At 37.6% G+C, this 14548-nt stretch overlaps 1 protein-coding gene across 6 annotated transcripts in view; it reads left to right on the forward strand.

Moving 5' to 3' along the window:
- The window catches only part of DSCAM (DS cell adhesion molecule), a 752061-nt gene that overhangs the window by 434650 nt on the left and 302863 nt on the right, over positions 1–14548 (forward strand). For all 6 annotated transcript variants that reach the window (XM_030835449.2, XM_060297784.1, XM_060297782.1 and 3 more), the window contains exons 7-8: positions 2770–3066; positions 3823–4098. In XM_030835449.2, the coding sequence (XP_030691309.1) occupies positions 2770–3066; positions 3823–4098 (573 nt within the window). The remainder of the gene's footprint in view (positions 1–2769; positions 3067–3822; positions 4099–14548) is intronic.

Here is a 14548-nt window from a genome sequence, read left to right on the forward strand (position 1 = left end):
GTTTGTAAGCTTAAGATCTATACATTTAACTGTACGTAAATTTTATCTAAAAAATAAAAGTGTAACTGAAGAAACCTTTCCTAAATAGATAAAAAAAAAGACGAGATTTCAGTGCTTAGTGTAAAAATCAGTGAAAAGAAATTCACAGCTAAACACATCCTGACAAATACGTTGAATTGTAAGGTCAAATAAAATAACCTGAACATTCCCAAACACCAGCAGCTGATTATGTACAAAGAGTAACCATCAGCATCACATGTAACTTCTCTGTAAATTAAATGTAGAGCATGTTGAAGTCATGTCTGCAGTGTTCTACGGGCAAAAGCGTAGTTCTTTATTTTAATATTATGAAGTTACTTTTGTCATATTTGATAGTAAAAGAAAGATGTTTGCAATCCAAGGACCTTGAAATATGCTACTTATGAATGCATCTGGGGAAAAAAAGAAAGTACTTGAAGGCCTTCTCCAGCCTCAAAACATTGAGTTGGAATGAAGAAGTTTCAGGAATTGGAATGAAGATTCAGGAATTTGCAAATGAAAAGATGGTAGAAGGCTCTAGGGAAGCAACCCAGCTCAGGCCACAGAAATAGGCTTCAGAGTTTTGTGGTGATGAATAACTCTTTCTTCAGGGATATTTGAAAATGTTAACACTTACCCTTCTGTGATGGAATTGCAAGACAGCTTCAGTTTTATTTCCAGTTTTTCTTTTGTTAATATATACTTTCAAATTTTTCAGCAATGAATACATATAATTATTATAATTAAAATTAAAAACTAAATAAAAATCTGTTAATCATTATCTTTCACTATGGTTAAACCCTTGAAATTAGCACCACAAAATTTTTTTTTTAATATCTCCTGCAGCAAGGTTTATTACCAGACTCAGAAATCCTGTTGTATGTGATCACAAGCATGTCAAAATGACCTATCTACACCTAGAAAAAAAAAGTGTCACTATGTTGATTTATAGTGCCTGCGGCTGGTAGACCCACTGGTAACTTTTCCTTCTTTTGACTTTCATACATTTTTCTCTCTTTCTTTTCTTTAAAGGAAGCCCATATATATATATATATAAAAAGAAACATGTATTTGTGATTACTACCATATAACATGAGGCAGATAATCAATATCTTTAACAGAAAATAATGGAATGTGAAAATTTGATCTTTGTCAAAAATAATGGAAATTGCTATGGAAACTTTCCTTAAGATTAAGCTCCTTGTTTGCCTGGGACAGTCTTGAGTTGTGCCTGTTCTCCTCGTATCTGTTTTTTTTTTTTTTGTTTCTGTTTTTTGCGGTACGCGGGCCTCTCACTGTTGTGGTCTCTCCCATTGCGGAGCGCAGGCTCCGGGTGCGCAGGCTCAGCGGCCATGGCTCACGGGCCCAGCCGCTCCGCGGCATGTGGGATCTTCCCGGACCGGGGCACGAACCCGTGTCCCCTGCATCGGCAGGCGGGCTCTCAACCACTGCGCCACCAGGGAAGCCCTCCTGGTATCTGTTTGATTCTCAAAAGTATTCCAGGTTAGATGATAGATTAATGGCCACCCTACTTAAGATACTTATGGAATCTAAAATATGACATAAATGAACTTATCTGTGAAACAGAAACAGACTCACAGACTTAGAGAACAGACCTGTGGTTGCCAAGGGGGAGGGGGCTGGGGGGAGGATGTATTGGGAGTTTGGGGTTAGCAGATGCCCACTATCATATAGAGAATGGATAAACATTACGGTCCTACTATAGAGCACAGGGAACTATATTCAGTATCTTGTGATAAACCATAATGGAAAAGAATATGAAAATGAACCTATATATGTGTATAACTGAATAACTTTGCCTACAGCAGAAATTAACACATTATAAATCAACTATACTTCAATAAAATAAATTTTAAAAAAAGAAAGAAAGAAAAGATACTTATGGAGATATTTAATAATACTGAAAGGGTCAAATTTATTTAGCTTCTACCATTATCAAGGCCTTCATGAAAATTCATGTGCAGTTATTTGTCATTCAAACTATAAAACATGATTTCTTAGGAGAAAATTATAAAGATGAGATAATCAATCTCTTAGTTTCTTTTTCCTCTAAACAGTTCCCCAGTTGAGGGACTTCCCTGGTGGTCCAGTGGTAAAGAATCCGCCTTCCAATGCAGGGGGACGTGGGTTCGATCCCTGGTCGGGGAACTAAGATCCCACATGCCGTGGGGCAACTAAGCCCGTGTGCCACAACTACTGAGCCTGTGCGCCACAACTAGAGAGAAGCCCGCACACCGCAGTGAAAGATCCTGCGTGCTGCAACTAAGACCCGAAGCAGCCAAAAAATAAATAAATTTCAAAAAATAAAAAACGATTCCTCACTTGAGCAATCCCTAATTAACTTGGGGGAAGTAGAAAGCTAAAGCGACCATTGGAAGTGTGTGGGTTTCGTCTATCTTTATAACTTTGGGTGGGGATATACCAGTTTTGAATTATAAACTTCTTGGGAGATGACATTTTTTACCATGAACATCTGAGTTGCATTATCATTCTTGTTATGACTTCATCAAGAAATATATAAGAAAATTATTAAAGCTTGCTAATGCTGTGTTTACTTATTTGGAAAATGAAATTTTGTCCTGATTGGAACTTAGCTTTATCAATAAAACCAGACTTTTGAGTCATGTCTGAGAAGCAGTACATGCACATCCTAATCATTAAATAGAAGTACTTGGAAGTTGTTTAACTATTTGTATGTGCCACTTCCTTCCGTGATTTGTCTTCCTGCAGATGGAACTCCCAAAATTATTTCTGCCTTTAGTGAAAAAGTGGTGAGTCCAGCAGAGCCTGTCTCCCTCATGTGCAACGTGAAGGGAACACCGTTGCCCACGATCACGTGGACCCTGGACGATGACCCCATCCTCAAGGGCGGCAGTCACCGCATCAGCCAGATGATCACCTCCGAGGGCAACGTGGTCAGCTACCTGAACATCTCCAGCTCTCAGGTCCGGGACGGGGGAGTCTACCGCTGCACTGCCAACAACTCGGCGGGAGTCGTCCTGTACCAGGCTCGAATAAACGTAAGAGGTGCTTGTCAAATCAGCTCCTCAAAAAACACACATAACTCATTGTAGTGGAGAAGAAGGTTTCTGCATGCACCGAGCCGAGTCTTGGAATGCCAAAAACGGATTAACTGTCGCTTCCCATTTCCTACCCTCTGCTTCCTACTCAGGAATGGCAGTGATTGGGTTACTGTTGGAGATGGCATTTTGGTTTCTTTAGTCAGCGTGTTCTCTTGTTTTATTCTTAGACTTGTCCACTGGAGCTTTCCTTTCCTGGTTTATGCTGTGCATGCATGCTCTTTCCTTCCTCCTCTTCCATTCTGCTGTGTCCATGGTAACCCTTCACGTACCTGGTATTTAACTGACATTCACAGTGCAACATGGCATAACCTCCATCTTCATAACCTAGTGTACAGAGAGAGTTAAACAACTGAATGGCTACCAGAGTTTTCACCAAAAGAGCGTGACTGTTCAGTGCAGCTAGTTACCTTTTATTGATTAAATTGCCTTTTGTCCTATAATTCAAAACGTCTTAACAGAAGTAGTTGATAATTAAAGTGTTTAACACTCACTCAATTCATTTGAAAGTAACGAAATTAAAAGGAAAAAAAATAAACCTTCTTGGTAGAAAATGCCAAATGCAGAAAAAAATGTGCTTAACTGAAACAGATGTCCTTACATGAAACTAATCTACATTTTTAACTCAAGGAAAAGTGTACCCATTTCCACACATAAGAGGTACCCTTAAATTATTTTCAAGAGTTTCTCTGTGTCTCTCCAGGGCCTGCAAGCATTCGACCGATGAAAAATATCACAGCAATAGCAGGACGGGACACATACATTCACTGTCGTGTGATTGGCTATCCATATTACTCCATCAAATGGTACAAGAACTCTAATCTGCTTCCTTTTAACCACCGCCAAGTGGCATTTGAGAACAATGGCACGCTAAAACTCTCGGATGTGCAAAAGGAAGTTGACGAGGGGGAGTACACCTGCAACGTGCTGGTTCAACCCCAGCTCTCCACCAGCCAGAGCGTCCACGTGACGGTCAAAGGTAAGGCTGTCCCTCGGTCCCCACACAGCTCACCATGACTAAGCTCAACTGTTTCACCGGACCAACCGTTAGGAGTGGGGTAATCTCAAAATCTGCATATTCAGAATAGGACAGTTACAAAGACTGAAGAATGATAAGGTCCATTGGATGTTCTAACCTCTTTACCACTGCATCTTCACCAGAGTGATGGTTGATGTAGTCTTCTTTTCACATGAACTTTTGGCTTGGTTTTCCAGGGGATTTGTGTTTTTATAAAATCATAGAAAAAAAGAAACGTATCATTGACTTGGTTATCTAGTTGGCTGACAGACTGTTTTAAAACACATAGCTTTGTTTTCCTAAAACCTCCTAAAAGTGAGTTCTTTTAGAAGCCAACTAGAAGAGATTTTCTGTAATGGATGAGGACTTCAAACAAAATAGATGAGCAGGTCAAAGCAACAACATAGGAATGCTATGTTTAAAGGACTCCACAGAAAATTTTCCTGCCTTTTAAATTATTCTTGACATCATGACATCATGACGTGGACTGTCATGGACTCTAACCGTCAAGATGAGTTTTGGAGATCATGCAGCTCAACCCCAATCTCCTTGTCAGTAAAGACCAGTAAGTGACAAGGCTCCCCCAGGGACATACAGCTTTGTAGTGTGGCAGACCCTTAGGGGAACCCATTTCTTCCATTTCCCAATCCAGTTTCCTCAAGTGAACATAAAATGAAAATTTTCAGTTATGTAAATAATTGCAGGAAACAGGTCATGGAAATAGCTCTAATGCACCATGAAGTAATACCAAAAATATGTGGAAACGGCCTCCTGCCCTGCTAAGCTGCCTGCCTGAGCTACACGGTTATCTCCCTAGGTACCAGTAATTGTCTTTAATGTCCTGGTTACAAAGCTGCATAGGTTTTCCATGGTATACCCCAACCATCTTTTCTCACAAATCCTGTTAGTTTACCTGTTTAGGGACACCTATAAATACACACACACACACACACACACACACACACACACACATTCACACACACACACATGCACACACACACAATGTATTTTATTATGTAGTATATGTTAGGTAACATGTATTATGTATTACATATTACATACACCTGCATATAACTTTGAATTTTTTTAATAACCACATATCTTAAGAATTTTCTCAAATCATTAGAAATTCTTAGTAAGCCAGATTGGTCATAGCTGCATAAAACTTCATTTTGTGATTGTATTTATTTCTTTAACTATGATGGATGGAATATCTACGCTATGCCCGGTAGGTCAATACCTCAGAAAATAAGTTCTACTTGATGACAAAGAATTTTCCCTAAAAGAAACCAACCCCAGGGATAAAAAGAAGCCAAACAAAGACCATCGGTAGGGAGGGTGGGAGTGGGCACCAGATGGAAGGAGGCTGTCAGGTGTGGCAATCAGATCAGAGAGGCAGAAAGCAGAATGCCCTCCAGATGCAAGATGATATTAAAACCAAAGAGATCTATAAAACTTACAACAGCCAAATGATCAGAGATAGAGATGTGCCCGGCAGTCTCTAATGAAAGCCTTCCAGATGACAGATTAGATGTCTCCATGGACCCTACCATATGAGAATATCACGCACTAAGAAAAATTTGATTAGAAAGACTTTAAACAATGGGTTTACCAAGAAGCTGGGAATACAAAACTTGCTAAAGAAATCTATATTCCACTGCTGTGCATTCATTGTAAGTTAATTTTTTGTGCACATGCCTGGGCAGAGGAGAGAGTATATACTTTTTGTTAATCGTTGCTTCAAAACATGCTTTCTTTTGTTTTAAGGAGCAATGTCTAAACTAAATATAAATACAGTTGGCTATTAATACTACAGTATATTCCACCTTACTTCTATTGAATTTTATCTTTTGGGGTAGACAAATGAAACTGCAGATACTGCAGGCTGAGTGGATAGGGTTAAGCCTGCTTAAACCTGTGTAGGGCTTCCCAGGTGAAAAATAATAAATTCTGGACTCCTATATGTCAACCTAGGGCATACTTTTTGGAGGGAGTCATATTCACGTGCATTGCACTCTAGCAAAGATATTTAGAGTAATTCGATTTAAGATACCACTTGCATTTCTTGCTTAAAATGACATCTAACTGTCAACATACAGTAACAGTTATACACCATTAACGATCTTAGCCTTTCCTCAGATGTCAGTAGAAAGTCGTAACCATATTAACTTCTGAGCATTTAAATTTGAATTTTAAAATGTTTTGAAATGAAATATGTAAATTAAATCACACTCCAGTGGTCAGGTTTGTAGCCCATCAAAGCTTTTAAAAAAATTAATAACCTTTACTATTTTCAATTATGGTAAGGATTATGATAAGGGAGAGATAAGACATCAACTGAATTACAGGAAAAGACTGAAATTTTTGACTCTCCCTGTGGAGCAGGATGGGAAGACAGTCTTCCTTATTTTCTTTATATATATTCAGCTCCATTACTTTTGCGATTAGACTACACAGTGAATACTGTATTCAGATCATTTTAGAAGAGCAAATATAATACCTCAAAAGTTGGCTTCATTTGGAAGTGGGCCCACTTGTTTCCATTAATAATGCTGCAAACTGTAAAACTAAACCATTTTTATCTTGTTTCCAGGAGGTTTTTCTTTAACACTAGAGTGGTGTGTGTGTGTGTATGTGTGCGTGTGTGCGTGCATGTGTGTGTGTATGTAGATGACATTCGGAAACAATACTATTTTTCAGTCATGTCTTTTTTGCTTCTTTATTCCCCCTTCACTTATTTTGTAGCATATGACTTGGGAAATTTTTAAAAAATCAAAGATTGATATAAATAACATTTTGATCATTAGTAGTGCCTGAAACTTAAGAAGTTCTAAACTATATTAACGAGAAGCGCAGTTTTGCTTCCTTCAAACATGTAGGGAGAAATGAATGTCAAAATCCCTTTTTTCACTTCATTTCAATTTAACAAGCAGTGTTACATTTAACACAGTGCAGAGCTCTTCCTGCCTCATTTTAGGTGCCACATTGAAGTTGAACAGTGCCCAGTTGAGTGTTCTAATTGCTAGAGACCAACACAGCCAGGAAAGTTAATTGGCTGCTAGATAAAAATGTCACCTTCTATTTGTATTTCTATAAAACTTTGTCGTTTACAAAACACTTTCATAATTGTAATCTTAATTAATACGCACAGTGAGTCTGTAATGTAGACAAAGCATCACCAGAGAAACAGAATAGAGAAAGCAGGAGGCCTGCTCAGGATTGTCCAGTAATATGTTCAGGGCTCAAATACACATCTTTGCTTCCCAGTACCACCCCACAGTGTGTTTTTGAAAAGTAATTCACATTGCAGTGGGAAGCCAAGATTGAAGTGAGGAGAAATTAATTCAAAGTACCTGGGAAGAAAGCTGTTTAAAAAATCAAGAAAGGAGATTATCTTAGAAGTAAGGGTATGAGCTATGGAGTGCCTAACGTAAGAGAGAGGGAGAATTAGTTAAATTGAAAAGAGGGAAAGGAAGGAATGCATTTGGTGAGTGAGCATGGGTAAGAACCAGAGGACTCCAGAAGTTCTAGTCTGGATGATGGAAAGTCCAAGAGGGAGAACCTAAAATATCTTATGAACGGTAGGCTTAGTATCATGTGTCTGTGGACCACTATTCTGGATTCAGACCAGGGGAACTTTGATATAAGAATTTGGGGAGTGGGCTGAAATTAGTAGAGAGCAGTGGTTGAAATTGTAACTTGGCAAGTGTGTCTAAGAAGCATCAAGCTTTTGGAATTGTATTTTATGAGTTTTTTTAATTAACATTTGCCAGTTTGTTGTATTTTTTAGAGTCCAGGTATAAGTGATATCATACAGTATTTGTCTTTCTCTGTCTGCCTTACTTCACTTAGCGTAATGCCATCCAAGTCTATCCATGCTGCTGCAAATGGCAAGGGGTCATTCTTTTTATGGCCGAGTAGTATTCCATTGTGTATATATATGTATAGATATCACATCTGCCTTATCCATTCATCTGTTGATGGACACTTAGGTTGCTTCCTTGTCTTGACAATTGTAAATAACACTGTGAACATTGGGGTGCATATATCTGTTTGAATTAGTGTTTTTGTTTTTTCAGATATATACCTAGGAGTGGAATTGCTGGGTCATATGGTGGTTCTATTTTTAGTTTTTTGAGGAAAAACTACAATAAACTAGTGAGCAAAATAAAAAAAGAAGCAGACTCACAGACATAGAGAACAAACTAGTGTTTACCAGTGGGGAGAAGGGAGCGGGGAGGGGCAATATAGGAGTAGGGGATTTTTCAAAAAGATTATTATGGGATTATATGAAATCATGTGTGTGAAACTTTTGAAAATTATAAAGCATTATAAAATTTAAAGAATCTTTTATTCGATAAAAAAGTTAAAAAAATTTATATTTGTCAATAATGAGGTGAGATGGTGATGCTAGAAAGGAAATAAAAGCAGTGACAAAATTCACTCTTTCATATTTCATTTCATTTTCTAAATGTAGCACTTCCCAGTTCTAATTCGAGACAGATTTTTATCGTTTCCTGCTTCAAACTGATGGAAGAGTTAGGTGTCGTTGACAGCATTTCCGACTCATGGTCGTGACCCTTTGTGTTCTGCAGCCTAACTGACACACTCTTCTGCACCATCTGGCAGAAAGATCCTGCTCTCACTGCAGCTTTTGATCATAGGGTGCATCTCACCTCGTCTGTCATCCTAGCGGCCTCACAGAGCTACTGTTGGTGCAGTTGGGGAAATGAACACCCTGTTAAAAATGGTGCTGAGAATGCTTTCCTCCACCTCTCAGTGAGCGGCCAGGAACGTAGTCTTCTAATGACATCATCCTTCAAGGGCTCCTGACAAGCTAATGTCGCTTGGCCCAGGCAGAGCTGCAGCTCTATGCACGGAAACAACCTTAGCAGTGTCACCCACTCCCACTTTGTGACTGACGTTTGCTCATTTGCTCTTCTAGCCAGAGCACCATCAACCTCCACCAGGTTCCAAGCCCAACTCTGTCAGGGATGAAGAGTCTTTTTCTCTTTATCACTTTCACTTTCTTCCACTCTCCTCTCTCCAGCTACTGGAGTCATTTATAATACTGTTCATAGAAAACATAACATTTCGGGGTTATTTTTCTCTTTTAGGTGCCTCATTAAAGTTGAGCAATGTTTAATTTAAGGTCCTATTTGCTAGGGTCTTGTGTGACCATAAATTTTAGTCATTTGCAAAATTCTTGTATTGATCTTCAACAACTACTTAGAGAGTGTACAGTTTATATTGTGAGTAATATGGGAGAAAATAAAGCTGGTGGGGGAACATAAAGGCAATACATTAAATGTGTAACACTTTCGTGGTAATTTATGACTTCAAATGGGAATTTAAGTTCTCTTTGTTAATGTAACATCCTAATGTGGCAAAAGAAGGCTGATTGTGTGGCGAATTTTCACCATCCCTCCTTTGTAAACTACCAAAGACGCATTCATGTTTAAATGTGCTTAAATGGCTGTAGTTTCTCACCTGACCTGAGGAGAGGTGCTCTCACACTTCCACAGAAGAGAAGTTCTTTACTTTGGTTAGGATGTCAAGACTGAGTTCCAAACTCAGCTGGAACACTTGCCTTCAAACAGATTTGTCCTGGAGATAGGTTGCTTTGTTATTTTTCTTCCAATCTGGAAAATGAAGCTGGTACCTTTCTTTTTTTTTTTAACCTGTTTCTTGTTACATTTTAATTATTTTTTATTTTTAAAATTAATTTCTGTTGGAGTGTAGTTGCTTTACAGTGTTGTGTTAGTTTCTGCTGTACAGCAAAGTGAATCAGCTATGCATATACATATATCCTTTCTGTTTTGGATTTCCTTCCCATTTAGGTCACCATGGTACATTGAGTAGAGTCGCTCATTAGTTATCTATTTTATACATAGTATCAGTATTGTATATATGTCAATCCCCAACTCCCAATTCCTCCCACCACCCCCCTTCCCCCTTGGTATCCATACATTTGTTCTCTATGTCTGTGTCTTTATTTCTGTTTTGCAAATAAGAGAGGGTGTGGAGAAAAGGGAACACTCACGCACTGTTGGTGGGAATGTAAATTGATACGGCCACTATGGAGAACAGTAGGGAGGTTCCTTAAAAAACTAAAAATAGAACCACCGTATGACCCAGCAATCCCACTACTGGTACCTTTCTTTAAGGAAACACTATCTTAGTTTTTTTTTTTTTACAAATAACATCTCAAATTGGTTTCCTCTAAGTAGACAAAAAGAAAAAGAACATGTATTTGATTTGCTATGAAGTCAAAGAATGCAAATTTTTATTCAGTTAAAATTAAAATTGTGGGAGAAATAAGGTTTTGCAATACTTGTTATGCATGTTAGACACAGGGACTCCAAGAAGGAGAGAATGAAGTAGAGATGAGAAAGGAAGAAAACATGACAAGAAGATTACTCACACTTTCACTGCCTGACCCACAGTCAATCTCTCTGGATATACACACAGTTGTATGTGCACACAAACACACGCAGGGAAAAAAATTCCTTTGGTAGTGCTTAAGTGATAATGCCCTGATAATATTTTAATCAGAAAAATTTAAACTCATTAAATATGGACTAGTACAAATGCAAGTAATTGTCAAAATATATAAGTTCAACAGAATTTGTAGTTTATGCACATGCAATATATAACAAATATTTATTTTATTACATTTATTTATAAATATAAAGATATTGCATTCACACATAAAGTATTCGTATGTGTTGAAATCATGTGTAAATATTTATGTGTGTTATATTCAAATGTAGATGGACTTAAGTATATATAAAATATGCCTACATATGTGTAAATAGATGATACAAGGATAGAACCTTAGGAATATAAATGAACTTGGGGTTCATCTAGACCAGCATCCCATGTGATACTCAACCTGCCCTTCGACTGTACTCAAATTTTTCCAGACTGTCTGCACGGGGTCTCTGCAGTGCCCCCAATGAGCTCTAAGCCCTTTCTGATTCTGCTTGGCCATGATGATCAGACATTTCTTCCTCCTGTTGAATACAAATCTGTCTTCTCTAATTCTTCCTCTTCTTTCTGGTCCCATTGTTTCCTCTGGGGCAGCTCAGAGGAACTCTCCCCCTTCCCCATAGAAACTACCCAATGTGGGCAACGATGAGCCACTGCCTTCCTGACTCACCATCTTTAACATCCTCATTCGTTCAACTGTGTTGTGTACAACAAAACTCAGAAACTGGTTTCCTTTGTAAGGACACATGGATGTGTCCATCTGCTCTCAGATAAACAAGCCTTCTAGGAATTGTCTAATATCTGAAAGAGGGAAAAGAGAATATCACCTCGATCCTGAAGATAAGGCTTCTTTGTTACAACCCATGTCCCCACTGTTGAGACGTTCCTTTGGGCTCAAGAGCAAAAACCCAGGTGCTGATTGGTCAGATGGGAACTTTGTTCTGTTTTGTCAATATTTGGTTTATACCACACCTTTATCATCAGTTCATACAAATTCCCTATTTTGCTTTATCTTTTTTTTTTAAACCATTCACCAATTCTGGTATTGTTCTTCCCTATTTCCATGCCACATATTTATGTTTACTTAATATATTTATCTTTTTTAAAACGTTTTATTTTATATTGTAGTATAGCTGATTAACAATGTTGTGATAATTTCAGGTGCACAGCAAAGAGATTCATCCATACATACACATGTATCCATTCTCCCCCAGACTCCCGTCCCATCCAGGCTGCCACATAACATTGAGCAGAGTTCCCTGTGCTGTACAGTAGGTCCTTGTTGTTTATCCATTTTAAATACAGCAGTATATGTCGATTCCAAACTCCATAACTATCCCTTCCCCCTATCCTTCCCCCCAGTAACCATAAGTTTGCTCTCTAAATCTGTATGTTTCTGTTTTGTAAATAAGTTCATTTGTATCATTTCTTTGTGGATTCCACATATAAGGGATATCACATGGTATTTCTCTTTCTCTGTATGACTAAAATTAGAGCTACCATATGACCCTGCAATCCCCCTCCTGGCCATATGTCTGGAGAAAGACATAGTCCAAAAGGATACAAGCACCACAATGTTCATTGCAGCACTGTTTACAATAGCCAGGACATGGAAGCAACCTAAATGTCCATGGACAGAGGAATGGATATAGAAGATGTGGTGCATATATTTATCTTAAATACGCTTTCTATGCACTTATTAAGATAAAGATAAAACCATAAAAGTAAACACTTAGGTTGTCTCCTAGATCTTTGACTCTATATATGATGCTACAATGAATATCCTTGTAGGTGTGCCTATATGTAATACTAAGTATAGGATAGGAAATAGAATTGTTACATCATAGAATTTAATTTCACTAATGACTAAATAGCACTCTCCAAAATTCCTATACTAGTTTATGCCGCCACCAGCCATGTGTAGAAGGTCACAGTTCCCTATATCTTTGCCAATAATTAATATTATCTGCCCTTCTAATTTTTGCAGTATAATGGATGTAATGTTTATTTTAATTTCTTCCATCACTACTGAGGTTGAGCATCTCTTTATATTCTTTTTACGTATTTGGGTGTCCCATCTATGAATTTCCTTTACCCATTTTTCCATCAGTCTTCCTGCTATTTCTTCCTGCTTTGCTATAGTTCTTTAATGTAAATATGAAGCTCTTGTTACTTATAAATAGCTGTGAGTATATTTTCCAAGGTCTCTTGGCTCTTTATCTTTGATTGTCTTCATTGGGATCTGGTTTAAGGAGACTCTGGGCTCATGGAAGATCCATGCCTACATTTTTTTTCTATATTTGCTCTACGTTTACATTCCACTGTCCACATTTAGGTCTTCAGTCCACATTGAGGATTAGGGATATAGTAGAAGTGGGTGTCCAATTTATTCTTTGTTGATTGAGTCAGTATTCCTAATATAATTTATTAAATAACCCATGCTTTCCACTCTTCTACATATATCAAGATATCATGGTGGTGTGGACAGAGGTCATTTTCGTTCTGTGAAATGTATTGGAACTTTCTTTATGGATGTTTCATATATTAATAAATGTCTGTTTTTTCATATATTTGTTGGGCATAGGTTTGTATGTGTTAGATTAAATTTAATAATTGTGTTATATCTCATCTCTAGCTTTGCCAATTTTTTTATTCCTTTCATTGACCAGTGATCAAAGTGGGCGTTAATATTACCAAATGTAATTGATTTATCTATCTTCTGCTACAATCTCTGGTAATTTTTTGTCTTGTAATATCTATTATATGATTGAAAATTCCTCTTCTTGCCTTCTTCGTGCCTGGTAGATCTTTTCCCATTTCTTCAACTCCTGCTTTTATGTAGCTTTTTATTCTGTGATGTTGCTTGAACCCAGTTTTTAATCCAGTGTGTGTGTGTGTGTGTGTGTGTGTGTGTGTGTGCGTGTGTGACTTTTGATGCGTGTTTAACACATATATGTTTATTTGAATTGATTTTATATCAAAAGTTGTTTTAGTCAGATTATTTTATATTTTCCGTTTACTCTCTACTTCTTGTTCTCTCTCTTAACTTGGCACTGAACAGGATCACTCAAGTATTGATAATTAGGTTTATAAAAAGATCTGTTGATACTAAGTGCTCATAAATATGCTGCAATCATATCTCCAAGCACATAAACGTCCTTGTACTAACTATTCACTTCAGTGAAAGAATTTGTTAATTTCTTCAAGAAAGAGCCAGTTGCTTATGATGTGTATTAATCTGGGTGTGGCAATAAAATACCTTGGTTTTGCTGACCTGAATCTTCCAGGTTGTCCACAAGTGATAAAAATACTTGGAAGATTTCACTCTGTACCTTTCTTTCAAAGAATCAGAACACGTCTGCGCTGAAAGCCATCTTGTCTGAGTCTTATCAAGAGGAATTAGAGACCCCGAAAATTGAGGAGACTCATGGAGGGACACACAGTTGGCTGAAAGTGTAGAGAGGGGTCTGTATAATTAGTTTTGCATAGATCTATGCTGATGTGAATATTGGGTGGATGAAATATAGAGGGACATATCTTTCATTGGTGTATATTCATGCATTTAACAGTATCCCTCCTTCATTATATCACTAATTCAATGCCTGAAATTTGCCAAAATAATTTCACTGACTTACAGCTTTGTTGAAATATCATAGTTACCTTTTTATATCCTTGTCTTCTCTATGACATATTTCATAAAAAAGAATACAGCCACCTGAAGCCAGTTACAGTTAATAACCAAGCTTTTAAAGAAGGATGACCTTTTCTAAGCCAAAGTCATGAAAAATATTTCTCAAGTAAATACCTTGCTATTACTAGCAATTCTTGTAAAGAAGCTAATTGGGAAAAGAAGGTAAGCTTTAGAATGAATGCCAGCGATTTTGTGAATTTTGGCTGTCCTTGTCATTTAGCCTGGCCG

Source organism: Globicephala melas, chromosome 4 (genome assembly GCF_963455315.2).
Source record: "Globicephala melas chromosome 4, mGloMel1.2, whole genome shotgun sequence".
NCBI classification, from domain to species: Eukaryota; Metazoa; Chordata; class Mammalia; order Artiodactyla; family Delphinidae; genus Globicephala; species Globicephala melas.